Source organism: Emericellopsis cladophorae (assembly GCF_022114955.1).
Source record: "Emericellopsis cladophorae strain MUM 19.33 chromosome Unknown NODE_23_length_310842_cov_116_589050, whole genome shotgun sequence".
Lineage (NCBI taxonomy): Eukaryota > Fungi > Ascomycota > Sordariomycetes > Hypocreales > Bionectriaceae > Emericellopsis > Emericellopsis cladophorae.
In genome coordinates this window covers 164,247-189,641 of record NW_026250948.1, presented here as the reverse complement: position 1 = coordinate 189,641, position 25,395 = coordinate 164,247, and the positions used below count along the sequence as shown (strand labels likewise).

At 56.2% G+C, this 25,395-nt stretch overlaps 11 protein-coding genes across 11 annotated transcripts; 6 read left to right on the top strand and 5 right to left on the bottom strand.

Annotated features, from left to right (window-relative positions):
- Positions 1 to 86: 86 nt before the first annotated feature.
- On the bottom strand, positions 87 to 2,204 carry J7T54_004065 (serine/threonine-protein kinase-like protein; the record flags this gene model as incomplete). The annotated part of the gene is made up of 3 exons (XM_051506585.1): positions 87 to 610; positions 666 to 2,107; positions 2,158 to 2,204. The coding sequence occupies 3 exons, from the start codon at positions 2,202 to 2,204 to the stop codon at positions 87 to 89; spliced, it is 2,013 nt and encodes a 670-aa protein (XP_051362148.1).
- A 1,810-nt stretch (positions 2,205 to 4,014) lies between these two features.
- J7T54_004064 (endo-beta-glucanase D-like protein) lies at positions 4,015 to 4,822 on the top strand (the record flags this gene model as incomplete). Its single annotated transcript, XM_051506584.1, has 3 exons — positions 4,015 to 4,069; positions 4,127 to 4,480; positions 4,539 to 4,822. 3 exons carry the CDS (start codon positions 4,015 to 4,017, stop codon positions 4,820 to 4,822), a joined length of 693 nt encoding a protein of 230 aa, XP_051362147.1.
- Positions 4,823 to 4,988: 166 nt separating this feature from the next.
- J7T54_004063 (Pyruvate kinase-like protein) lies at positions 4,989 to 6,665 on the bottom strand (the record flags this gene model as incomplete). Its single annotated transcript, XM_051506582.1, has 2 exons — positions 4,989 to 6,159; positions 6,205 to 6,665. The coding sequence occupies 2 exons, from the start codon at positions 6,663 to 6,665 to the stop codon at positions 4,989 to 4,991; spliced, it is 1,632 nt and encodes a 543-aa protein (XP_051362146.1).
- Positions 6,666 to 7,504: 839 nt separating this feature from the next.
- On the top strand, positions 7,505 to 8,023 carry J7T54_004062 (uncharacterized protein; the record flags this gene model as incomplete). The annotated part of the gene is made up of 3 exons (XM_051506581.1): positions 7,505 to 7,619; positions 7,794 to 7,836; positions 7,885 to 8,023. The coding sequence occupies 3 exons, from the start codon at positions 7,505 to 7,507 to the stop codon at positions 8,021 to 8,023; spliced, it is 297 nt and encodes a 98-aa protein (XP_051362145.1).
- A 194-nt stretch (positions 8,024 to 8,217) lies between these two features.
- On the bottom strand, positions 8,218 to 9,942 carry J7T54_004061 (uncharacterized protein; the record flags this gene model as incomplete). The annotated part of the gene is made up of 1 exon (XM_051506580.1): positions 8,218 to 9,942. The coding sequence occupies one exon, from the start codon at positions 9,940 to 9,942 to the stop codon at positions 8,218 to 8,220; it is 1,725 nt and encodes a 574-aa protein (XP_051362144.1).
- A 1,102-nt stretch (positions 9,943 to 11,044) lies between these two features.
- On the top strand, positions 11,045 to 12,722 carry J7T54_004060 (putative WD repeat-containing protein-like protein; the record flags this gene model as incomplete). The annotated part of the gene is made up of 2 exons (XM_051506579.1): positions 11,045 to 12,392; positions 12,460 to 12,722. 2 exons carry the CDS (start codon positions 11,045 to 11,047, stop codon positions 12,720 to 12,722), a joined length of 1,611 nt encoding a protein of 536 aa, XP_051362143.1.
- A 326-nt stretch (positions 12,723 to 13,048) lies between these two features.
- On the bottom strand, positions 13,049 to 14,163 carry J7T54_004059 (Quinone oxidoreductase-like protein; the record flags this gene model as incomplete). The annotated part of the gene is made up of 3 exons (XM_051506578.1): positions 13,049 to 13,267; positions 13,317 to 13,864; positions 14,019 to 14,163. 3 exons carry the CDS (start codon positions 14,161 to 14,163, stop codon positions 13,049 to 13,051), a joined length of 912 nt encoding a protein of 303 aa, XP_051362142.1.
- Positions 14,164 to 14,510: 347 nt separating this feature from the next.
- Positions 14,511 to 17,682, top strand: J7T54_004058 (transcription initiation protein spt5; the record flags this gene model as incomplete). The annotated part of the gene is made up of 3 exons (XM_051506577.1): positions 14,511 to 14,798; positions 14,847 to 17,037; positions 17,093 to 17,682. 3 exons carry the CDS (start codon positions 14,511 to 14,513, stop codon positions 17,680 to 17,682), a joined length of 3,069 nt encoding a protein of 1,022 aa, XP_051362141.1.
- A 315-nt stretch (positions 17,683 to 17,997) lies between these two features.
- J7T54_004057 (uncharacterized protein) lies at positions 17,998 to 18,648 on the top strand (the record flags this gene model as incomplete). The annotated part of the gene is made up of 2 exons (XM_051506576.1): positions 17,998 to 18,529; positions 18,596 to 18,648. 2 exons carry the CDS (start codon positions 17,998 to 18,000, stop codon positions 18,646 to 18,648), a joined length of 585 nt encoding a protein of 194 aa, XP_051362140.1.
- Positions 18,649 to 19,143: 495 nt separating this feature from the next.
- On the top strand, positions 19,144 to 21,241 carry J7T54_004056 (Beta-galactosidase-like protein; the record flags this gene model as incomplete). Its single annotated transcript, XM_051506575.1, has 2 exons — positions 19,144 to 21,053; positions 21,115 to 21,241. The coding sequence occupies 2 exons, from the start codon at positions 19,144 to 19,146 to the stop codon at positions 21,239 to 21,241; spliced, it is 2,037 nt and encodes a 678-aa protein (XP_051362139.1).
- Positions 21,242 to 21,298: 57 nt separating this feature from the next.
- On the bottom strand, positions 21,299 to 24,709 carry J7T54_004055 (3-oxo-Delta-steroid 5-beta-reductase-like protein; the record flags this gene model as incomplete). Its single annotated transcript, XM_051506574.1, has 4 exons — positions 21,299 to 22,616; positions 23,421 to 23,569; positions 23,626 to 24,626; positions 24,685 to 24,709. The coding sequence occupies 4 exons, from the start codon at positions 24,707 to 24,709 to the stop codon at positions 21,299 to 21,301; spliced, it is 2,493 nt and encodes an 830-aa protein (XP_051362138.1).
- Between the last annotated feature and the right edge of the window lie 686 nt (positions 24,710 to 25,395).

The following is a 25,395-nucleotide window of genomic DNA, read 5'->3' as shown; positions in this document are numbered from 1 at the left end:
GTGTCGAACTTACGGTCTATTTTTATCAATACCACCGGTCCAGGTAATTGATACAGGCGTGAGGCAGGCCTTTTCAATCGCTTGGTCTACGACAAAGCGCAAAGTGCATCTTGCGACCCGGCGATCCACAAACACATTGCGTGCAGCGCAATCATTACCAGGCTTGACAGTAGACCTCGCCATCGCGACGGTCCGAACTCAATATCTCCTTCAGAGCTTTGTCTCGCCAGTTGGTACTCACCGGACGAGGGCACCCGCATGTCTAGTGCGGCAACCAGAAGTAAAGGCACGCCCACGTCGAGGCGGACAGTATACGGCCAGCAAGGACGCAGCAATGTCAGAATCTTGACGAGGAAGAATCCGAGACGGATGCCTTGATTCAAAGTATCTCCATCAAATCCAGTGGCGACCAGGAACAGATTTGTCTGGTGCCGTAGCTCAGTCATGATGCTCCTGGGAGGTGCCATCAACAATGGAGGCGACCGTAATGCATCTGGCGACGACGTCTCATTCTCGGCATACTCTTGATTTTGCACCAAAGCCAGAGGATGCGGCCGCTCCACGGTGCTCAGAACATGCGGCGCGCGTGGCTTCTCTAGACCTGTAGACCCTGCCAAAACGTAAGATCAAGTGTTGTCGAAGCTACGCCGTAGTTAGAAACATACCTGGGACAGGGGTGCTGCCTCTGGCTGGCGAGTCCAGATTCTGCACGCGATCGTGACTGTTATTTCCAAACACACTTTCACCTCTCAACGCGCTCAACACCTCGCTCGCGCTGGGTCTTTCGAGCGGATCCAGGGATAGAAGCCTTTTCAGCCACGTGTACAGTCTTGGGGGTAGGTCATCTCTCTTGCGACGCTCGTCTTGGAATCCCTTCCACTCGCTGATCTCAGCACGCAATTCGTCATAGTCCTCGAGCTCTTCCTGTATCGCATTGGCGCTTCGGTACGGCAATGCTCCAAAGCATATGAAGTAGAGAATCATGCCTAGAGAGAATATGTCCGATTTGGTCGTGAAGTTGCCAAACTGCCCGGATTCGTCTTGCTGCAGCACCTCTGGCGCGCAATACGAGATGGTCCCCGTCGACCCTGTGGAGTTGCGGATTGCATGTTCAGGCTGCACCTCGCCAAAATCACTGATCAGACAGCGCAGCTTCCCGCCTTCCCGGTGCAGAAGACAATTGTTTGGCTTCAGGTCGCGGTGGATGTAGTTGTTGCTGTGCAGATACGCTACACCAGACGTGATATCCCTGAACAGGGAATAGATCTCCTCGAAGGAAAGTTGCCGACTGCCACCAAGAACATCCTGCGGCCTCTCTGCGTGTCCTTTGGAGCGCCTGCGCATCTGCGCCTTGAGCTCTTCCGTTGTAGCCTCCCTTGGCGCACTGCCAACGATGTACTGATGCAGGTCACCCCCGTTGCAATACTGCTGCAGAATGAACGCGCAGGCAACGCTAGGACCAAATCTCGTCAAGCGCGTGCTCTCGAGCCAAACGTGTCGGTAAGACACCAAATTCGGATGTGAAAGTTTGTTGAGAAGACCGACCTCGACAAGGACCTTTTCGAGCCACGTGTGGTCATCGCCGACAGGGACGCGCTTGCAAGCGAAGTGCCCTAGGTCGCAATTGTCAATCTCATGTCGCACGAGCAGGACGACCCCTTTGCCGCCCTTCCCTAGAACCTTCTCCTCCTTGAAGAAAGTTTTAAAGTAGCCTGGGCTGAAGGCTTGCTTCCGAATGCTCGTTCCTTCGCTCTGTGAGATACCAGGGCTGCTCGAGAGGAATTCGGTGCTTTCAGGCTCATCGACGCTTGTTGGAGGGGGCGTCCGCGACGCGTGCCCCAACGCAGGGGGTTGAAATAACCGCTTGACTGAGCTCGGTGGATCTTCTGGTGGTTGAGACTCGCGGGTTCCCGCCTGCAGCATGCGGAAGTAATCGGGGTCCACGTACGAGTCGCCGGTGGGTTGGTCATAGGACGATTCAAAGGAGCGGTCCGTATTGCTGCTGCCGCGTGGAAAGGGGCGACGACATGTCGGACATTCGGTGAGGCCCCGAATCTCGAGGCGATGGGATGTTGAATCGCGGACAACGATCGCGTTTCGATGGCGGCTGGGCAGCTTGGTTAGTCTTGGTATTTGACGCTTGGGGCTGCCCCTCACAGAACAATCTCACGACCCTCCTGAGGCTGATAGGGGATCAAGGACATGGTGGCGTATTCTTCTCTGGTGTGATGAAGCTTTTCATGCTGTTGGAAGCTGTTCAGAACGCCATGACAACTGGGACTTGTGCACGAAGGAGGAAACAATGGCCGAGCTTCGGTATGAGTCGTGCCTCGACCGGTCCAGTCGACCACATCCTGATGTCACGCCCCGCCCGTAGTGGGACTCGGGCGCTGACAGGAGCCGGCCCCCACCACAGCTCCAGCCTGAGCTCCAGCTCCACTATAGCCGGTCGCCGCCAAGCCCGCTACAAACTTACCCGGTACATTGAAAAACACTAGCATAAAGGGGCCTTTGCTATCAGACCCCTTTTCCAAACATAAACCAAAAGGCTACGCTCTTTTCGTGGGAAAAGTAGTATTTCCAGATACAATTCATATTTTCAATTTTCCTGGACTAGAGTTTTTCTGGTCACTTGGTGGCTGCACTGGGAACTGACTGACTGCAGCTGCCGGTAGTCTACGTGTGATTGCACCAGCATGTATTATTTAGGTATATTGGCAGTAAAGACTCCTTTTGCGGCATAAGGAAAAAAGAATCGATTTTAAGAATGCAGCAAAATCATATGGTTATGTGTAGACGCAGAGTTCATTGTTGAGCACTCAAGTTGTGCCCTCAATACTCTTGCTTTGCCACAACTCTGGTCCACCACGATCTTCTTACTCACACCGATCTCCCGCACTGTAACGTCTCTGCCTGAACCTCTTCTTCAGAAATATTGGTGAGGCTACTAGAGATCAAGTCAAGGTCGTGCGTGTCAAGTTCAGTTCAAACAACATGAGGACGTGAGAAGAATTCTGGCGTAGTCCTATGGAAATATGTGGAGACGCAAAGCGTTGTAGTACTTCTTGGGCATCTTCCATATGAGGGGAGAATTTTCTGTTACGGCAATGCTCGCGACATATAATCGACATCTTCCGGCAGGCTATAGGACCCAGGAAAGGTCAGTCTACTATTGCAGCCACCGACATTGGGCATGGCCAATTTGAATGGAGGCACCGGGATCAGCTTCCACGCATACACATACAATGCCCAGACCGAGCAAGTCAATCTATCTGTCAATATAACACTGTTTAAGACCCTTGTTGCTATCCGTGAACCCTTTCCAGAGGTGATACTTTAATGAAGTACACCCAATGGAGTTTATAATCTCAGATCAGGTGCAAGTGACCACCAGCGCGTGATGTCCACATGAAGACACCCCTTCTATGAGTACCGCTTTACTCAAGCCAATAGAACTATATCAAGATAACATGTGCCAGCACATGTCATATTAGGCTCATTTGGCAGCCAAGGCCGCCACGAAACTGACGCAGGGAGGAACATTCTCTTCGGCTCGGCCGCCGTACTTCGTAACGATGACTTACCTAGCCACCGAATGAAGCAACATGTATTGTCAGTGTTGGTGAAGCTTCAGCCAGCAGTCACACGGATGACAAAGGATTGACATATCAGGCCGTGCCGTTCATTTGACTCTAGGCCGTGTCGGGCCACGAGAGACATGCACACATGTACAGAGACTTGCCGATCCTACAGCAACGTATGATACCTTGATCAGGGTTTTAGCCTGATATCATCTATTTTGCGGGGTTGGCACAGCGATGATACTACTACATAGTATAGGGCAACAACTGGTGGGTAGCATTGTCTCACTCAACCCCTTTTCATCACGGTGAGCCTGGCTCCGTGGTCGCCTTGGCAGACAGTATAAACATCTCACACTTGAAATCACCAAAGTAATCAATAGGCCATCATTCCACCTTTGCCTTTCCAAGACGACTGATAATATCCACAAAGATGAAGCTTTCTTTCGCTCTGTTGGCTCTGGCCGGCGCCGTCACCAACGCCCACTGTCAGTAGTAGGCCCCTTTTACTACCTGCAATCCTCCCACTGACCCATTTCCCGAAGACACTATTCCTCGTGCCTCATCTGGTGGCGTGTCGGCCAGCGCAGACTGGCAGTTTACGCGCAGGACGGAGAACCACAACTCTAATGGGCCCATCACCGACGTCACGTCTTCGCAGATGACTTGCTACGAGCTCAACCCAGGAACAGCCGCTCCCCAGACACTCCCCGTGAGTGCCGGTGGCACCGTCAAGTTCTCCATCGCGCCCAGCATCTATCACCCCGGCCCAGTCAACGTCTACATGGCGAAGGCACCCAGCTCTGTTGCAAACTTTGATGGAAAGGGGGACGTGTGGTTCAAGATCTGGGGAGATGCGCCCAAGATCACCTCGTCCTCCATCGAGTTCCCTTCAAACGGTACGTCCCTTCACTGACAGGCAGATCGATGTCGCGCATGTTGACAGTGTAAATGTAGGTGTCTCGGAGATAGAGGTCCCCATCCCGTCTTGCATCGCCAACGGCGAGTACCTCATCCGCTTCGAGCAAACCGGCCTGCACTCGGCCTCGTCGCCCAACGGCGCACAGCTGTACCTCTCCTGTACTCAGGTCAGTGTGACAGGTGGAACGGGCACATATTCGCCCAGTCTAATGAGCTTCCCTGGGGCGTACTCGGCCAACGATCCTGGGCTGCTCATCAACATCTACTGGCCAGTTTCGACCAATTACGCCTCTCCCGGTGGACCGGCTCTACAGTGCTAGGCAGCCTTTGAGTAGTGATACACGTACATAGCACAGTGAGGATGAGTGGCAGCGCTCGAGGTCGGTCATTAACTATTGTCCCAGTCTATGAAGTTGTTCTCCAAACACGTTGCATTGCTCAAATCCACACACAAAGGAAACTCGTCATTCTTTTCAATGTCTTTGTTTAGTCCGCCTGTCCAATTCCCAGGTGCGCAGGGTCGGCGCGCACGATGCGCAGGGTGTTTGTGTTACCCATTCCACCCTTCCAGCCCTGGACCACAACAACAGTGTCGCCGGCGGTCAGGACGTTGAGCTTGAGGGCGTTCTCGACCGCCCACTTGATGCGGCGGTCGACATCCTCCTGCCAGTTGACCTTCTCAAAGTCGGGCTTGGCCTCGGGGAATAGGAAGGGATACACGCCACGGTAAAGGTGCGAGAAGCGCGAGGTTGTCGCGCTCCTTGTCACCATGAAGATGGGGCACACAGGGCGGTACTTGGAGAGCAGCCTGGCAGACTCGCCAGAGGTGGACAGGACAATGATGCCACCGGCACCGAGATCCAAGGACGCACGCACAGCCGCCATCGCGCACGACTCGACGGTGCTGACGGGGCGCTTGACGAGCTTGCACATCTCCTCAAAGTGGGAGACGTAGGGGATCGAGTTCTCGGCCTTGAGGCACGACTCGTGCATCTCGGAAACGGCCTCGTTGGGGTAGGCGCCCTTGGCGGTCTCGCCAGACAGCATGACACAGTCAGCGCCATCAGTGATAGCGTTACCAACATCGGAAATCTCCGCACGCGTGGGGCGGGGGTTCTTGATCATGGACTCGAGCATCTGAGTAGCACAAATGACGGGCTTGCCAGCCATGTTGCACATGGCGATGAGCTTCTTCTGCGCAGCGAAAACCTCAGCGGCGGGAATCTCAATGCCCAGGTCACCACGGGCCACCATGACACCGTCGGTGGCGGCGAGGATCTCAGGGAAGTTGTTGAGACCCTGACGGTTCTCAATCTTCGCAATGATCTGGATGTTCTTGCCCTCAGGACCGAGGACAGCGCGGATGTCCTTGATGTCCTGAGCGCGACGAATAAACGAAGCAAAGACCATGTCTACGTTGTTCTTGACACCAAATTGCAGATCGGCCTTGTCCTTCTCGGAAAGCGCAGGCAGATCGACGTCGGTGTTGGGCAGGTTGACACCCTTTTTGGAGGAGATGAAGCCGTTGTTGCGGGCACGGCACTCAATGGTCTTTTCGTCCTTGATGGACAGAACATCGAAAGCGAGGACACCGTCGTCGACGTAGATGACACGGCCGGGCTTGATGACCTTTGTGATGTTCTTGTAGTCAACGTACCTACAACGTTAGCCAATCTCCACTATCAGGGGAAATTCAACCTACATGTTCTCTGTGTCACACTCTGTCGCGTACTTGTCGTCGGTAGTGATGTTGATGATCTTGCCTTGCTCGATAGGAATATCCGCATCGCCCTTGGTGTTGCCCGTTCGGATCTCGGGGCCCTTGGTGTCCAATGCAATGGCGATAGGACGGCCGTCCTGGACCTCGCCAGCCTTGCGGGCATTGTCAATGACGGATTGGTGGTAGTCGTACGAACCGTGGCTGAAGTTCATGCGGACAACATTGAGACCAGCGGTGCGGAGCTCATTGATGGCCTCCACGGAGTTCGTCTTGGGACCAATGGTGCAGATGATCGAGGAGCGACGCAGGTTGCGCTCGGGCTTGTAGGTTGTGTCGAGGGAGGCGAGCCAGGCGATCTTGCCGCCCAGCTCGAGGTGCTCCTTGGCAGTGGCTGCCATGATGCTGTCGGTACGGTGACGGAGGGGCGAGATTTCTTGAGGCATGTCAGCGGTCGTCGATGGAGGAACAAGAGAATTGAGGAGTTATCAAAGTGTATGGTAGAAAGGAGGGCAGATAAGTAGCAGGGTGATGGGCGACGGAGGTGGGGTGAGATTGTAGGATGCGGTTTTGGTGGTTTGCAAGGTTGCTTCAGGTGAGGGGCAATTCTGCCGCTACTGCCACCACTGCAGCCGCGAAGTTAGGTCCAGTCCTTGCGATAGAGCAATGTGGCTGCAGAAATGACGCGGGTAATGTGTGGGAATGCGCTTCGTCTCGCTAGAGTACAATTTCTGCAACTGCTTCGACCCACGACATGGAGGCGACAGTAAAGCGCGGACAGCTTCGATGCCCGACCCTGTGCAACGACTGGAAGGGCAGCTTGAGGCAGTTCCGGGCTTGCTGCAACGTACCAATTTTGACTCGTCGACTGTCAATGCGCACAAAGGATACAATCTTGGGGGGCTTGGAATAGGCGAAACAGGATTCGAGAGGTGTTGGGAGATTTTAATTGATAGACTCCGAAAAAAGTCCAGCGACATGCACTTTCCAGGTCCACGTAAGGGCCACCTCAACAAAAGAAAAAGACCGTTTGACAAGTCCCTATTACGAATCCCCCACACCCTGTAGATATGAGGCACTAGCAACCTACCAAATCTGCACGCAGGGTCGCGCGATTTTCCTTGCTCGAGATCTAAAGCTGGACTCATAAAATTACGCCGAGCCAACTTTATCGATAACTAGGGCGGTGAAAGCTCCGTCGGGCATTTAGCTGCGAGCCCTGCCAGTCTCGTGATACGCATATTCTGGTTAAGTGCAAATATCGGCTCTTTGGCGCGTCGGCCCGATGCCAGACGATCCACCTCTGCGAACGCCGCCGCCGCCGCCATTGTCGCATGACAGCTCCACCGCTCAGGACGACAGCTCCCGACGAACAATCACCCAAAACATACAAAATGGTCGTGAGTACTCCTGACCCATGCCTGACGACGAGTCTAAGGCGTACAGCTCCTGAACCTACTGACACTGGGCCTCTGGTCAAAGCTCGGACGACTGACGCACTATGCCTTTGACGCCGTGCTTGGCGAGTCTACCCAGTCCAAACTCTTGAATATGGCCTCCTAACAGCAAGGCAGTCTCGGCTTTCCTCGCGGGAATGAAGCGCTCAACTGGCTTGACGTGAGTCTAATTTGACCGCCGCCGCATCGACAGTATTGACATGTCCAGATTCAAAACCGACCGTGTCGCGGGCGAGAGCAAAGATTTGAACAAATGGATCGACAACTACCTCGGCGTCGGCGAATGGGTGATGGACCAGTCCGTGGCCATCGCAGGGAGCTCAGGCTATTTTGAGCGCACTCGATGAGACAACGATATCAGGATGGCGTTGGGTCAAGGCGTTTGGACTGTTAATTCGAAAGACCGAGATGTACAGGTGCTCTCCCCTTGCTCTTTCCATTATACTACGGGTATCCGACCAAAACTGCGCCGCTCAGCACGCGTGACTCCCTATATCCAAAAAACACGCTGCGGATGTTACAAATCTATCGACACAGGAGACTAGTCCAACTTCTCCCTCGGCTCTTGCTGATGCTCCGCCATTAAATCCGGCGGAACATCGTTGTCGATGCTGCCTGCTGATGCCTGGCTTGGCCGACTATCAACCTTGGAAAGCATGAGATCAGCCGGTACCTCATTGTCACTGTCCTGCTGGTCTGCGTGTGCCTTTTGGTCATCGTGATCTGAGTCGTGGGAGGATGTGCGGTCTACCAGTGACACGTCCAGCAGTTCTCTGAGCATCTCCTGGCCCTGCTGCAAGGCTTCCAGCTCAGCGCCAATAGCGCAGATTAGCAATGTCCAGCTCTTGTCTTCAGCAAGCTCATGGTGTCTCTTCAACTCTTTCATCACCTTGTCCATCTCTGGGAGTTGTGCGCGCAACATCTCCTCCTGGGAGACCTGCTTTTCTTTTCCTTTGGTCGAGACTGACTGCTCACCCTTGACAACAGCTCGAAAGCGAGCTTCGTAGTCGGCCACCAGACGCATGACATCGTTCCATACGATGCCACCTTCTTGAAGCGCTCGTTGCTCATTTTCCACGAGTGTTTTCCGTTTATCGAGGGCAGCGATTTCTTGCTCCCACCAGCCCTTAGCCATATCAACCGTGCGCCTCTCTGGAATCATGCGGATGAACTCTTGCCCTCCCGTCGAGGGCGCTTTGCCAAGTGCATCGCTATCCAGCGGTTGGAAAGGGGGATGACGCATGATGCGAGCGACCTCCGAGTCGACGTCTTTCAACGCCCCGCGATACCCACTCAGGCCAGCATCTCTCCGGTTTCTAACATCTTCCATTTTCTCTCTGAGCCAGCGCCTTTGGTTTCGCATGCCGATGAGCTTTTCCTCGAGCTCTCGGATATCGCTTGTGATAGACTCGTAGCGTTCACCAAGCTCCCTTAGCTCTTTTCCCAAGGGTTCCTGCTCATCATCCTCCAGTGTCTTCAATTCGGTCTCAACACTATCCTTGCGGAGGCTCAGTCTGTGTAGTTGACTCAGAGCCTTCCTGCGCTCCGCAAGAGCATCTTCGACGTGCTGATTCTCTTCCGCTTTGAGCTTAGCAAATACCGAGATAGACCTTCTTAGTCCCGTCCTTGCTGCCCGTAGTCCGCGTGGTGTGCTTGGCTTCGGCTGGCGAACGGGGATCACGTCTCCCTCTGCCGTGGATTGAGGGGGAATGTAGAGTGTATTGGCCAGTCGAGAGTTTGAAGAGTAGAATGTGCCAGTGGGCGTACTATCTCCAGCATCACTGTACTCGTCTTCACCACTGGCCACGAGACCATTCCCCTGCGCATCAAGGAGATCCTGAATCTCTCTTTGTAAACCCCTCTCGTGTCTCCGGATTGTGCGCCAAGTCGAATCGGTCTTGTATGAGGGTGCCTCACCCTGCGGTTGATTATAGTCCCAGATCAAGCTCCCAAGGCCCGTGTTGCGAGGGCGCTCGCTTGGATCGAGGCTTCTAGATTGCGTCTTTGGCGGCAGTATTGTAGATGTGATTGGTGGTGGAGGTCCCGAGAAGAGAGTCTTGCGCTTTCCTTCCGGCGGCGACCCGAAATACTGCCCTTCGTCGCGCCATGCGTCAGATGTCGATGACTGATGGGAATTTGGGCGATCAATAAACACGTGGCGGTGGTCGTCTTCGGGCCAAGGCTCGAGCTCTTCCATACTGTAAGCGCTCGAGGAGCGCACGTTCGAAGGACTTTTTCGATGGTCATGGGCGCGGGATGTGCGCATGTTGCAGATGGTTAATTGTTTCGAGTGTCGATCGACTCGCGCCCGAAAAATACGATAGCTAAGTAGGCAGAAAACTGCTAGTAGTGAGATAGCTTGGGACAAAGGGGATGGACAGGGCTTGAATGAATGTATATTGATCGAGGAGCGACCAACTGACTTCCGGCCCCAATTGGAGCAAGCTCACGAGGGGAGTCGAAGTGATGCAAGGTAGCAGATGACGCGAGCTGCTGAGCTAGGTTGCTTACCACCTTAACCAGACTCTGGCAGAAGAGGACCAATATCATGACGGCCTAATACCTGAAAAAGACTTATCGGTGCTTCAAGTATTAGATCTGGATTGGTAAGACCTTCATTGACGTTGGATCTGGCATGGTCTGATCACATGTATGGAGGATAAGACGTGATAACTTATCGGGTCAGATATGCTGCTAACGCGTTAACGTGTATAATAACCGGTGACACGTTAGTCTCCTAATAGCACCTAACTAATTAATGACATTCTCCAAGCAACACCACGGCCACGATTCATCTCAAATTTTCCATAATTGTAAAACACGGTTGAGATCGATTTACTGCAGAGAATTCCCTTCCTGGGTTCCTCTTTCCGTGAGCGTCTACTGTCGTCGTGCTTAGTACTAGTGCCACGTACGCGCGCTGAGCGTCTCGTTGTGACGACTAGAATCACTTGATTCAGTGCTGAAGCAATCGCCCTTGCTTCCACAAAGCACTATACCGTGGCCAGACTCACCTACTAGTTAAATAGTTTTTGACATTTTGAGATCCACTGCGATATACTGAACTCCGAGTCAACAGAGACTGGACGGTAAAGTGAGCTAGTGAGCTAGGGTAGGTGGAATATCCAATTCAGCTCTGATCATCAAGTAGTATCTGTGCCTCGGGCATAACTTAATGAGCCAACAACAACCTACATCTGGTATTGACTTGACTCATTCAGATCTCGAGACACATATCCGCTACACCGAAGCTCCTGAGCTGAACTAGGCCCAATCGCTCAACTCAGCGCAGCCGGTCCTGCTCAGCTCTGCGACTCCAGCTCGGCCAATCAGGACCCCACGAGCTCTCCGGCGACTGGACGTGACCGATGGACTCAACAGCTGAAGGCGCCTACAGTGCCTCATCGGCATCTCCCGCCCAGCAACAATCCCGGCATCGTGAGGAGCTTCACATGTCGGATCGGTTGCACATGTCGCCACAAGATTACGCTCCGCGCATCAAGGTCGAGCAAGCTCACCCGTCCGCGACAGCGGCCAGCGTCGCCCGCACGCATCCACTTCCGCATACCCACGCCCACTACCAGCCAAGCAGCGCTGTACCCAACATCCTCCAGCCTGGCGGCCTGACAGCGAGACCTCCGGCCATATCTGCAAACACAGCGCCGGCTGTTCCCACCGCCCAGCCAGACGAACGAGAGCATTCGCGACCATCCTTCAGCATGTCGCATTCCTACTCTCGATCTAGCCCCTCGGGCGCCTACGACTCCGCGAGCGCTTACCAGCCGTACACTCCGACGACGCCAGGTGGCTCGGCGTCCATGGCCTCGCAATTTATGTCGCCCTCCGATGTCAGCTCCAAATATGGCTCATCGAGCGGCACGAGGCAATTTTCAAACACCCCTCTTGGCCTGGCCGACATTCGACCACGGGCTGACTCGAGCATGTCGGATGGCGCCCCGGGAACACTGGGTTACGATCTTGCGCACGCGCAGGCTGGGACGAGCAACTATATGGCTCCGTGGCCCATTTATGCATTCGACTGGTGCAAATGGCGACCACAGGGGAACAGCGCGGGCAAGCTGGCGGTGGGCAGTTACCTGGAAGATGGTCACAATTTCATTCAGATCCTCGATAGCCATGCCACGACAACCCCACAAGATGTATACGCCCCAGGAAACTCCAAGTACACTCTCGAATTCAACAAAATCGCAGAGGCGACGCACTCTTACCCGGTCACAAGGCTGTTGTGGGAGCCGCCCTCGTCGCAGAAACAGTCGACAGACCTATTAGCAACATCGGGGGACCATCTCCGGCTGTGGTCGTTGCCCTCAGAGACACCTTCTACTCCGGGGAGCAACATCGGCCGGAGAGGACAAGATGGCCCAGCTACGAAACTGACACCCCTGGCACTGCTCTCCAATTCGAAGACCCCCGATCACACTGCGCCATTGACGTCTCTCGATTGGAACACCATGAACCCAGCTCTCATCATTACGTCTAGCATTGACACTACCTGCACTATCTGGGATATTCCGTCCTTGACAGCGAAAACCCAACTCATTGCCCACGACAAGGAGGTGTACGACGTCCGTTTCTGCGCGAATACGGTGGATGTTTTCGTCAGCTGTGGTCAGGATGGCAGTGTGCGCATGTTCGACTTGCGAAGCCTTGAACACTCGACCATCATTTATGAGCCGACAGGCAAGGACGACAGAGGTGAGTATCTTGGTTCCCCAAGAAGAGTTGGTCTGACCTATTTAGTTGATTCGCCAGCTCGCGCTAGCCCAACGTCTGCTCAGCAGTCAGGCTCCAACCCGCCCCCTCTGCTACGTCTTGCAACGTCTCCCCATGATACCCACCTCCTTGCCACCTTTGCTCAAGACTCAAACACCATCCGCATACTCGACGCCCGACAACCTGGCCAGGCGCTGCTTGAGCTGCGCGGCCACGGCGGTGCGGTCAACAGTCTGGACTGGTCACCACTGCGACGAGGTCTTCTTGCGTCCGGAGGAGATGATTGCCAAGTTCTACTTTGGGATCTATTGAGTGCTAGCTCAAGTACACCTGCAGCACCGGCTGCCAACGGGGCGCAAGAAAGCAGCAGGTCCCCCATTGCCGGTTGGGAATGTGATTATGAGGTTGGAAACTTGGCCTGGGCCCCTCACCTTCAGACGGGAGAATACGGCGAATGGCTGGGTGTGAGCGGCGGCCGCGGCATCTGGGGCACTCGCGTTTCCTAGCGAGACGGAGTACCCGTTGCGACGGGTTCGCGTTGAAAATAGTTGCACACGTAGATGACGAAGATGTGGACGTGAGATGGACATATGGGGCGGCGTTGGCGAGCATCATTTCTAGGTTCAAAAATATCTCATTCATAGCCGCGATCTCGTCTCGTCCTCGCTCACCTTGATGACAGCCTTGCCGGATAGCTTGCGCGATGAAAGGTCATGCAACGCTTGGGGAACGCTCTCCAAGCCCTTGTAGATCTTGGACACCGTCGGCTGAACCCGACCGGACGCGATTAGCGGGCCAAGATCCGACCATATGCGCTCCTTCTCCTCAGGATCCCGCCGCAGGGTTTCTCCATAGCGCTGACTGTGTGTTAACGACGATGCAGCGCGATCATACACAGGCACTCACATATCCGATTAAGGAAACCTGTTTCAGCAGGACCCTGTTCATTGCGATTTTCTCCATGTTGCCTTCTCGCCCCGCGAACCCCACGACTAGCACCTTGCCTTGGAATGCGATGCATTTGAGGCTCAGATCCACGAGGCCCACTGGGTCGAAAATCACATCGACACCGACCTCATTTGTTGCCTTGAGTACATGCTGTGGCCAGGACTTGTCGTTATAATCAAAGCAATGGGTGGCCCCGTATGACTTGGCATAGTCGCATTTCGACGACGATCCCGCGGTCCCAAGAACAGTATATCCCAACGCAACACCGAGTTGGACAGCCATGACACCTAGGCCACCAGCGGCCGAGTGGACGAGCAGGTTGGCGCCCTTCTTGGGGGCACCAGCTAGTAGTAAAGCCCCGTAGGATACAGGTAGAGTGGCCCCCAAGCCAGCGGCGTCAGTGGGCTTCCATCCTTGAGGCACCCTATCCAACTGCCCGGCATCCGAGAGGCTGACAGTGATGTATTCTGCGTAAGAGCCAACCTGATTGCCGAACACCTTGTCACCTGGCTGAAGTGGAGAATCCGATGGCGCAGACACGACTTCACCTGCGAACTCAAGCCCAAGTGTGAAGGGGGGCCGGACCAAAGAGCGGTTGTTCTGGTGTTTACCGCGAGCCTGTATCATCAGACGACCAATCCTAACAAGGAGGGAACATACGTACGTAGAGAGTGTCCACAAAATTGACACCAGCAGCTATGATCTTGATGAGAAGTTCATTGCTGTTCGGCTGTGGAAATGGCACAGTGCTCACGGTTACTTCGGAGACAGAGTCGAGGAACTGGCTGATGAGGATACTTTTCATTTTGGAACCAGAACCTGCTTATGTCCAGGAGTGTGAGTCTACATGAGGATAATGTCCAATCCGGATATTGATAACGTATTGTCGGTTGCCGAGGGAAGATCTCCAAGCGGCTGTCCATAGCCAGCAAGCAAGGCAGTGCGGCGGCTGGTGGTGGGGTGACCATGCACAACTCAAATAGTGGATCCTGCACAACGCGCTGCGTAATTTATGCAAACAGCTACGGTCGCGTTGCCGAAGTTCACCCGCCCGAGCTCGAAACTTTGGCTTCTTCGTACGCCGCGCTCGAGCGCCAACCTGTCCATTTCTTTCCTCCTTCATCAATCTCAGCTGCTCGCCAGGCTTCCACAATGGCGTCTCTCGATCACAATCGTTCCGACGAATCGGATGAGGAGGACTTCAACCCGGCGCCGGCTGACGTGTCCGACGAGGAACCCGATCAGGAGAGCAAAGGCGTGAAGAGGGCGCGCAGCCCCGATGGCGAAGATGCCGATGCTCCAGACTCCCATGCACAGGCCTTAGAAGAGAACGACGAAGACGAGGAGGATGAGGAGGATGATGCGCCCGCGCGCAGAGGCGATGACGACGAGGAAGATGATGAGGAAGATGAAGACGACGAGGATGAAGACGTTCAGCAGGTAGCACACCTCGCATTGCGGCTAATGGCGCGCCTCTGACAGCATTAGGGCCATCGGCGCAAACGTCGCCGCGACAAGCGAAACGCATTCTTCGATATCGAGGCCGAAGTCGACGACGAAGACGAAGGCGAGGATGACGAGAAGGACGGCGAAGAGATTGAAGACTTTATCGACAATGCGCACCCCGATGACGTGGCCGACAGCGGCGGTATGGAGGACGACAGACGACACCGCGAGCTCGATCGTAGGAGAGAGATGGAGCAGAGTCTTGACGCGGAAAAGCAGGCCGAGATCCTCAGACAGCGCTACGGCAATCGCAGATCGGCCAAAGGGCTGGCGGATTCGGCAGTCACACCGAAGAGACTGTTGCTGCCCAGTGTTGACGATCCGAGCATTTGGGGTGTTCGCTGTAAAGAGGGAAAAGAAAGGGAAGTGGTGTACTCGATCCAGAAGCGCATCGAAGAGCGCATCGGGACCAAGGAAGAACTCGCAATCACCTCGGCCTTTGAGCGCGGCGGTGTGGATTCTATAATGAAGGGTCTCATTTACGTCGAAGCCCAAAGGTCCACGGACGTGATCAAGGCACTGGACGGCATGCTCAATGTGTATCCGCGAACCAAGATGATCTTGGTGGAGATTAAGGACATGCCCGAGCTGTTCCGAGTCAGCAAGACCCCGAATCTGGAGCCCGATGCCTGGGTTCGTCTCAAGAAGCCCGCCAAACATGCCGGTGATTTGGCGCAGGTCATCGACGTGACCGAGAATGGACTCGAGGCGCGTGTCCGATTCATCCCGCGACTGGACTATGGCGTGAGGGACGAGCTGATCAGCAACGACGGCAAGAGGAAGAGGCCTGGGATGCCAGGTCCCCGCCCGCCCCAACGACTTTTCAGTGAGGTGGAAGCGCGTCGCAGACACCCGCGCAACATTCAAGGCAACCCCACGACTAACACTTGGACTTACATGGGCGAAGAGTTCGAAAGGGGCTTCCAGGTCAAGGATATAAAAATCCAGCAGCTGGTGGTCCGGGACGTGGCCCCATCGTTGGAAGAGGTCTCGCGATTCACCTCTGGCGCCGAGGACGGCACTGAAAATCTGGATCTCAAGGCTCTGGCAGCCAGTCTGAAGGATAACAACAGTCTTGTGACCTACCTCCCCGGCGACGTCATAGAGGTGTACGCTGGAGAGCAAAAGGGCGTGGTAGGCAAAGCGACCAACGTGCAGGGTGATATTGTCACCATCTCGGTCACGGAGGGCGACCTTGCAGGTCAAACAATCGAAGTGCCCACCAAGGGCCTGCGCAAGCGGTTCAGCGTCGGCGACCACGTCAAAGTCATCGGCGGCAAATTCCGCGACGAGGTTGGCACAGTTGTGAAGATTTCAGAGGATCGTGTAACCATCCTGACAGACCACACTAACACTGAGGTCACGGTGTTCAGCAAGGATCTCAGGGAGGCGAGTGACATGGGCGGCCAAGGGTCCCTGGGCCAGTACAGCTTGCACGACCTGGTGCAGCTGGATCCCACCACCGTGGGCTGCGTTGTCAAGGTGGACAGGGAATCCCTGGTGGTGCTGGACCAGCACGGAGCTACCCGACAGGTGATGCCTTCACAGATCTCTAACAAGCTTCCGCAGCGGAAAACAGCCGTGGCAGCCGATCGCAACGGTGCTGAGATCCGCTTGGACGATGTTGTCAAGGAGGCTGTTGGCATGCAGCGCCAGGGCAAGATCATTCACATTCACCGTTCTTATGTGTTTTTGCACACAAACGAGACGACCGAGAACTCAGGTGTCTTTGTCACAAAGGCAAGTGTCGTCAACACCATTGCGGCCAAGGGTGGACGTCTGAACAACGCATCTGCTGGGCCTGACCTGACGCAAATGAACCCAGCACTGAGGCGAAACACGAATGAGCAGCCGCAGAAGCCCGTGCAAAAGAGCTTTGGCAAGGATCGTTTGATTGATCAGACGGTTGTCGTCAAGAAGGGCTCCTACAAGGGGTTGCTGGGTATTGTCAAGGATACCACGGACACACACGCGCGGGTCGAGCTCCACACCAAGAGCAAGATCATCACGGTGGACAAGAACCATTTGAATGTCAAGGACAAGAAGACAGGGCAGACGATTGACATCAACAGCAGAGGTCGTGGTGGGCCGCCTGGGGGGTACAGCGGCAGCCGTGTGCCTGGATACCAGCAGTCGGGTGGCCGGACGCCAATGGCAAACTGGGGTTCCAGAAGTAAGTCTACCAAGCTGCGCATCATCATCCATGCCTGTACTGACTAATAATTTAGCTCCTGCTCTCGGTGGTGGCAGTCGAACTCCAGCATGGAAGGCCGACTCTGGTGGTTCCCGCACTCCTGCGTGGGCCATGGGCGATGGCAGCCGCACTGTCAACCCATATGACGGCAGCCGGACAGCGTATGGCGGTTCGGGATCACGCACGCCAGCTTGGCAACCGGGTGGCCGCACGCCCGCGCCTGGAGATGCCTTCGGTGCTGGGTCGAGGACGCCTGCTTATGGTGGTGGTGGTGGTGACTCCTGGGGCTCGAAAACACCAGCTTACTCGGCACCCACGCCTGGTGTCTCGGCCACCGACCCCTGGGGCTACACGCCAGGAGCAACAGGGTCAGCCTATGACGCGCCCACGCCTGGATCAGGCCTCACGGCTCCTAGTGGCGGTGCCCTGAGTGCGCCTACGCCAGGAGGCTACGGTAGTGCCGCGACTCCTGCTGCAGGCGCGCCCACACCAGCTGGCGCTTGGCAAGGAGGATGGGGTGCTGCTGATACTGCGCCCACTCCGGCAGCGAGTGCTCCCACGCCTGGTGGCTATGGAGTTGCGCCCACTCCGGGCGCTGGTCCGACGTATGACGACGATGACTGAAGGCCGTTCTCGTGAGCATCCATGTGGTTGTGCAGGGTCTGCTTTTCTGGGCATCTATGGCGTTTAGGAAGGGTCTGTACAATAAATCAAAGGCTCGGTAATGAAGAAAGTGAAATTCGGTTCCATCTATTGGCTTAGTGGAGCTCATCTTGATCCGTAGCTGTGATGTTGGTGGGTGTACTACGTATTGGTTGCTGTTGAAGTGCGTGACACGGCATTCGCGCGCCCAAGTGCCGAACTCCGGAGCCTTCCAATCCCACACCAAAAGGACGCGCGCTGCCTTGCGTTTTCCACGTCGGCCGCAACATCGTCATCATGAATCCTGCACCAGCGCCACGAGCCCTCATATGTAGAGGCCTCGGGGCCCTGCGGAATAGTACACGATGCTACATCACCGTCGAAAACATGTCGCCGCAGGCACGGACAGCAGCGCGAGCGGCGCAAGCCTACAAGGCGCAAAAGAGCCAACCGGACGAGGAGTACGACGACATTGCAGCGCGCGCTCCCCTCAAGAAGCCATCGACATCGGGCCTGGGTATTCCTAGCGCTGTCCCCTCGTCCTCCAAGAAGCCGAATTCTTCTCCACGATTGTCCCGCGACCGACCGGACGCCGCCACGACAGATACTCAGGCCACGGTGGGAGAAGCCGCAGCACTGGCCGAGCAGCGCGAGGCCCACCTTCGACACGTCCGTCTCCGGCGAGTCGAGGCTGAGGAGCATGCAAGGAGGCAGGCGGCTGGGGAGAAGACATATGACCAGCGATACAGGGAACTGAGCAGGAGGTGGTTGGGCGGCATGGTCGGGCTGCCGTTTCTGTTGGTGACGAGCTACTATCTTTTTGACCGACGTAAGTTTTTTCTCGGCCTATGCCGTGAGCTGCGATGGTCATGAACATGGGCTGACTGGAGGACAGTGTTTCTGGGGGGCGAAGCCAAGCCTATACCTAAGTATGGCGACGATGACTAGGCCATGGACACTGTTGGAGAGGCGGCTTGTCTGGGTGGAAGTCTGGTATTACTAGCAATCATTTACTGGGGATGGGCGTCGATTTGCGAAACGCAAGATAGGTCGTCCCGGTGCGTCCATCAGCTCTGTACAGTCCACAATGTAGGAGCATGTATCATATACCCGCAGGCGCACTTGAAATTGAGCGAGTAGTCGTGCGGCACAATTCAATGCTTGGCCAACGCTGTGAATGCATCTCGGAGGACTGGAGGGTGGGCACGATGTGCAGCACCTCCTACTGATTGCGTCCAACGGCGTCCGTATGTTCTCCACGAGGGGCAGAGCACAACCTCATCTCACTCGTCGACACGAGCCTCACCACGGCGCAGCCGTTCCACAAGTTCCCCTCACGGTAGAACGCCTTGAGAAATTCCTCGTCTTGCAATTGCACCATCTGTCCTCTTCCAACATACACGACAAAGTTGATTCACAGCGAGATAAAACACAAAAACCACGATGGCACAGGAATACCCGCGACCCGACTTCCAGCGCAATCCGCTGCGCTGGCAATCGCTTAATGGGCCCTGGGACTTTATCTTTGACGACGACGACGCTGGCCTTGCGGCAAAGTGGCACCAGAGCGGCTTGCCGGCCTCTGTCAGCGTGTCCGCCAAGGAGGCCAGTGCCGACACCAGCTCTTCCTCTCAAGCCGAGAGCATCACCCAAAAGATCGCCTCGGGGACCCAGGAGCTGATCAAGGGCAACATCCTCGCCAGCACTACTACGGAGCACCAGAAGCGCAAGATCGAAGTGCCCTTTGTCTTCCAGTCTCCCGCCAGCGGCATCAACGAGCGCGGCGTGCATGAAGTCCTCTGGTACGAGCGTTCCATCGAGGACCTGCGCGAGAGCCAGAGCGACAGGCTGGTCCTGCGCTTCGGAGCGGTCGACTACGTTGCCAAGGTGTGGGTGAACGGCCAGCTCGTGGGGGGGCATCGCGGCGGCCACGTCCCCTTTGAGATTGACGTCTCGGACGCCGTCGCGCACGGACAGCCCTCGAGGCTTACCGTGCGGGTGTACGACTCTGCGTACGACTTGACGCAGCCACGAGGCAAGCAGTACTGGGGCGCCAAGCCTGAGAGTATTTTCTACACGCCCAGCGGTGGCATTTGGCAGAATGTCTGGTTGGAGGTGGTGCCACCAGCCAGGATCGCGGATTCCTCGCATGGCACCATCATTCGATCCAACGACATTGCGTCGGGCAAACTTCACAGCAACATCGCCATCACGGGGCGCCGAGCCGGGCAGAAGCTGGGCGTCGAGATGGCAGCTAGCTTCCACGGCGTCGAGGTGGGCAAGTCCGAGCTCGTGCACCTGGCCCGCGACAGCGACTCGGCTTCCGTAGATCTGAGCCTTCGCCTGTCCAAGGAGAAGATCAACCTTCTCACGGCCGAGATGCAAAAGGGACTGGACGACCCCTTTATCTGGCGCGACGGGCTGGCCCTTTGGTCCCCTGAGCATCCCCATCTCTACGACCTGACTCTCCGACTCGTGGACACCAGCAGTGGCAATGTGCTTGATGCCGTCGAGACGACGACAGGCATGCGCTCCCTCAACTGGACCACGGGAGACGGGACTTTCCGGCTCAACGACAGGCCCTACTTCCAGGCCCTGTGCTTGGACCAGGGCTACTGGAAGGACACGTTCATGACACCTCCATCGCCGGCGGCGCTGCGCACCGACGTTGAGCTCGGCAAGCGAATGGGCTTCAACGGCTGCCGCAAGCATCAAAAGGTCGAGGACCCCCTCTTCTACTACTGGGCCGACAAGCTGGGCTACCTCGTCTGGGGCGAGATGGCCAACGCCTACCAGTTCAGCAGCGAGTACGTCGAGCGCTACAACCAGGAGTGGGAGGAGGCCGTCAAGCTGGTCATCAACCGACCGTGTGTCGTCACCTGGACCCCCGTCAACGAGTCTTGGGGCTACACCGACCTCAAGAACGACGTCACGCAGCGCAATCACATCCGCCAACTGTACTACGCGACCAAGACCCTGGATCCCACCAGGAGCATCAACGACAACTGCGGCTGGGAGCACGTGCTGACGGACCTGACCACCTTCCACGACTACGCGGACGGACCGGAGCTGGAGAAGACATGCGCCTCGCTCAAGCTGATCCTCGGCGACAAGGCCGGCCGCGATCTGTTCACCGCCGCCGTGCCAGGGGACGCTGGATGCCAGCATGTCGCCGGCGCGCCGGTCATGTGCACCGAGTTTGGCGGCGTCAACATCAAGCCGCAGGACGGCGAAGAGCGGGACTGGGGGTACACCACGGCCAGTGATCCGGAGGATCTGCTGCAGCGTGTGCGGAAGCTTGTCGAGGGCGTCACAAAGGGCGGGCACTGCTGCACATTTGTCTACACACAACTGTAAGTTGAATCTTTGGGGGGGATCGGAGGCCAAGAGATTGCTAACAGTCACCACCACCAGGGCCGATATAGAGCAGGAAGCCAACGGTCTCTACTCCTTTGACCGCGAAGAGAAGCTCGACTCGAGCAAGGTTCGGGCACTCATGGAGGAGGCCATCAAGGGTTACTATGCGAAACTGAAAGTGTAAGAAACAACATGGTGTCCTATCTGTGTAGATGAACAGGAGGGTTCGGAGAGGGGAGATCTATGTATCCGGGCCTTGGTCCCCTTTTTGGGCCGTGCACCGTGCGCCGAGATTAAGCATACTCGTGGGCTGGATGGGCATCATGCTCACGAGAAAGTCCTTGAGCGACTCAAAGTAGCCGCTGTTCAATACGGAATCGAGGGTTGCCCTTTCGGCCGCATACGCGCCCTCGCCCCGGGCCTCTATGTGCAACAGTCCCGTGATCAGCGGGAACGTGGCAATGTGATGCCGGAAGAGACCAGCGTCTGGGTGTCCAAACAGCCTGCTGGCGCGCGTCAGCTCGTAGAGCTCGTGGTCGTCGTCGAGCCTCGGGTCGGCCGCCCCGCTGAGGTTCTGATGCAGCGCGTTGCAACGCAAGGTTAGGCAGTGGTACAGCGTCATAACGTGGGCGGCAGCGAGTAGATCTGCCGTCACCCGCTCGGGGAGCTCTTCCGCTAGATCTGCCGGGACGATTGGGAACGCGTATTGCTTGTGCCAGGCAAGTAGACGGGTGTTTACATCGTTCACGGCCCTTCCCAGTAGGTGTCTATACTCGGTCTTCTTTGCCTCAGACTCCCAGGCCTTCATGGCCTTGATGCCCTCCAGGACACTTGGGATATCGACAAAGAGATCCAGCAGATGATCGCGCGGCGTCTTGGGATAGTACGTCCACGGGGCTGTCTTCCATATCGGGTTCGACAGGAACGTCCGCCTCTCTTGCAGCAGGGCTGTCATGATGATCTGATGACGCCCTGCGAGGAACAGCCGATGTGCTCTGCCTGTGGCGTAGGTGGCAGGCGAGTTGCTTGTGACGATGGCTGTCTCTCCATTGCTGTGCAGAAGCCACGAACGGGCCTGTGCTTCGTGAGCCTGCTGGCCCCGTCCGAAGAAGGATTCATAGAGGCTGAAGAGTCGGCTGGCCACGAGCTGCCGCTCCATATCTGGTGTCTTGGCGAATATGTCCTTCGCCGCCATGCGCAGTGCGTCCGCGTACAGCCTGCGACTTTCGCGCATCATCCAGGGCTTGCCTGTCGGTGATCGGTTCGCGGTGGCCAGGGCTACGGCCAGCATCTGCTTGGCCAAGGCAGGGCTCTGTGCCGTATGTGTCTGGATGGCGTCCAGCGAGCCGCCAAAAGTGAAGGCGAACAAGCCTCTGGGAAAGGCGGTCGAGTTGGGGAAGTAGGAGTCCCAGAATTGGCCGATGATCCCGGCCTTTGTGCCCTCACACGCCAGAGGGGACGATGGCGGACACGCCCCCGACGAGCCGGCTTGCAGCGTCCGTTGCAAAGAAGGTGATGACAACGAGGACGAAGAGGTCCCGTCAATCTGGGGTTCATGCCTTTTTGTCGATGTGTAGCCTCCACAGGAGATACACGCTTTTCGACATTGGCCGCAGCTGGGTCGGACGAGGTCGCACTGGCTGCATTAGCATGATGCCAACAACATGAACGGGGCACGAGGGTCTGAGCGCATATGAACGCGTAATTCAGTTTATTCCATGAACAGCTGCAGGATGGATGGCCCGAAGAGGGCTGGACCGAAACATTGACAATGTGATTATAAGTGAGGGCTTCTCTTACGCCTTTCTTCCTCCTGCGACAAGTCACACAGGCCTGGGGTCGGCCCTTGACCCCTACCGCTCTGCGAGGCGCCTGGCCCTCGGGCATGTATGTGTGAGGCTGGACTCGATGCAGTACAATCAATGCGCAGGGCTGATGGATTGAGCGAACTATAGCGTGTTTGGCCGACGAGATGCGGGTGCGCGGAAGCTGAAGCGGAATGAAGATGCCTCAGAAAAACGTCTTTGGGTTGAATACGAACGCGCTAGGCCATTCGAGGACGCGAAATCACCGCGACCTACATGTGATGTGTATCATGTAGTAATTATGATGTGGATCGGGGTCCTAGACACTGTGGTATGGATGGTAGAGCTTCGAGTCTTTGGGCAGGGGACACGAGCTGCGTCGGGACGGACTGACCCGACGGAGACATTGGACGCCTGTCATGTGTAGGGTAGGCTGAAGACGACGTAAGGCAACAAATCTTTTCGTGGTCAGCTCACATTGTTTCTAATGATCAAAGAACAGTCTCCATGCTGTCTATACACGCCATTCCTCTGCTCACAATACCTCCACTCCCTCACGGGATGATCTTGGCCTGCCGGTACCGGTCAAAGGCCGTGTACCACGCGGCCTTTGTGTCCACCTCTTCCTTCAGATCACCCATCATGTCGTGCTGCTTGGTCAGGTCAAGCTGACGGTCGAAATCGAACATGCGCATGATGAAAAGAGGCTGGTATTCGCTGTCAGACTGCCTGTCAGGCTACGCGCGGAAAAGAATACACTTACGAAACCCGAGAACGAACGCTCGTTGCCGACGCGTCCCGTGACGAGGCCATGCTTCTGCTCGACCTCGCGCCACCTGTCGACATTCTCTGACAAAAACGCCGCTGGGTCGGGTCCTGTACCGCCCTGAGGAGGCCCGACGCCCTTGAGACCAAAGTACTCGCAGATGATCGGCCACTTTTTGCTCCAGCTCGATGGCTTGGCGCTGTCCGCCGCGTTGTAGCGCTGTCCCCCGCTCTTCTCCGGCCTCAGACTGGCGACGATGCTCGTCTTGGCGACAATATCCTGCGACGAGTCGTTGCAGAGAATGTGGTACGACTTTTCCGAGCCTGGGAACTGCACAGCGGAGCCTTCGCCGTGGATGTGCCTGTGGAGGGAGAGATACAGCCCGAGCCACTGCGCGAGCGAGTACACATTGTTCTGCGGCACGAACCCAACAATGACATCGGGGATGACGTCTGCATATGTCCATTTCTTCCCGCGCGACAGCTCCTCCAGCTCGTCGCACTGGGCATAGTAGAAGAGCTGGCTCTTGAACGGCTCGGGCACGGGGGGCAGGGACTCCTTCAGAGGCAGGTCGTTGCTGAAGGGGAACTGGTCTAACAGGTGGACGCCGTACGTCTTGGTGCCCGTGGGCAGCACGACGAACTGCAGGTTGGGCGCCAGCTTCTCCGCTGCTTGGACGGCGCGCGAGAGTAGCTCCTTGTTCACGCGGCTCTCCCTCTCGCCGTCCGGGTCCATGATGTATGCGAAGAAGTACACGTGCGTGACCTCCTTCATGTGCTTCACCCGCGCGAGGAGCTCCTTCTCAAATCCATCCTGGCCGGCATCGGTCATAATATCGACGCCCGACACAATGTCCAGCTTCGGTGAGGCCGGCCATTGCGCTGCTTCGCGGGTGAGCGGTCGGTTGGTGAGGGCCGTGACTGAGGCGAAGGTGTCGGGTGTCGGATAACCATTGAGGATGAGGTTTGTAATGGCCCAGCCTGTGATGCCAGAGGCGCCTTGGCTGGTTAGGGACTGGAAAAGACAACGTCTCTATCGGAAGCTACATGTACTCACCGAATACCAGGGCGTGGTTTGTCATGGTGTGCGAGGCAGGGGATGTGGTCGTTAGTCAGGGCAGAATACGCGTGGGAAGCAGCACAACATCAAGGTCGCGGCAGCAGGTGCAGTATATCAAACGCGAGCTACCTCCGAGCCCATGTGTTCTACGATATTCCACGTTCACAAGCGCAGGTCTGAGCATCCCCGTCACGAGGAGGAACTCCAAATGCGTCGCGAGCCATGAGGGGTCAACGCGGCGGACGGGTATCTTCAAGCATATGATCCGGGGCTATGAGACACTCTTTGCGTTCTTAGCGCCTTCTAGGCCAGCTTTTCCTTCCCCAGTCTGTATCATGATTCATGTCTGGCGCGAATTATGGAGAGGGCGGACTCAGCGGAGATGGACATTTAACACTGCCTGTTCCATCGCCTACCCTAAACGCAGCTCTGGAACCCCTCTCCACCTCCACTCCAAAAGACAGAACCCCTGATCTTTCTCCGCATTCTGGAAAACAATATCCAGATTCCTGACTCCAGACGCAGAGTCAGAGGACCAGGAATCCCTCTCACACCTTGACTCCAGCGATCGTCCGTCCCCCCACACAGCCACGCTGTGTAAGCGTCCCGGTCCCTAGGCCCTGACTCCCTGAGGCGGCATGGAGTGCGCTTCCCGTCCAGGAAATGTGTATCCAAATGGGCGCCCGGAAATTGAGACGCACGCGCGAG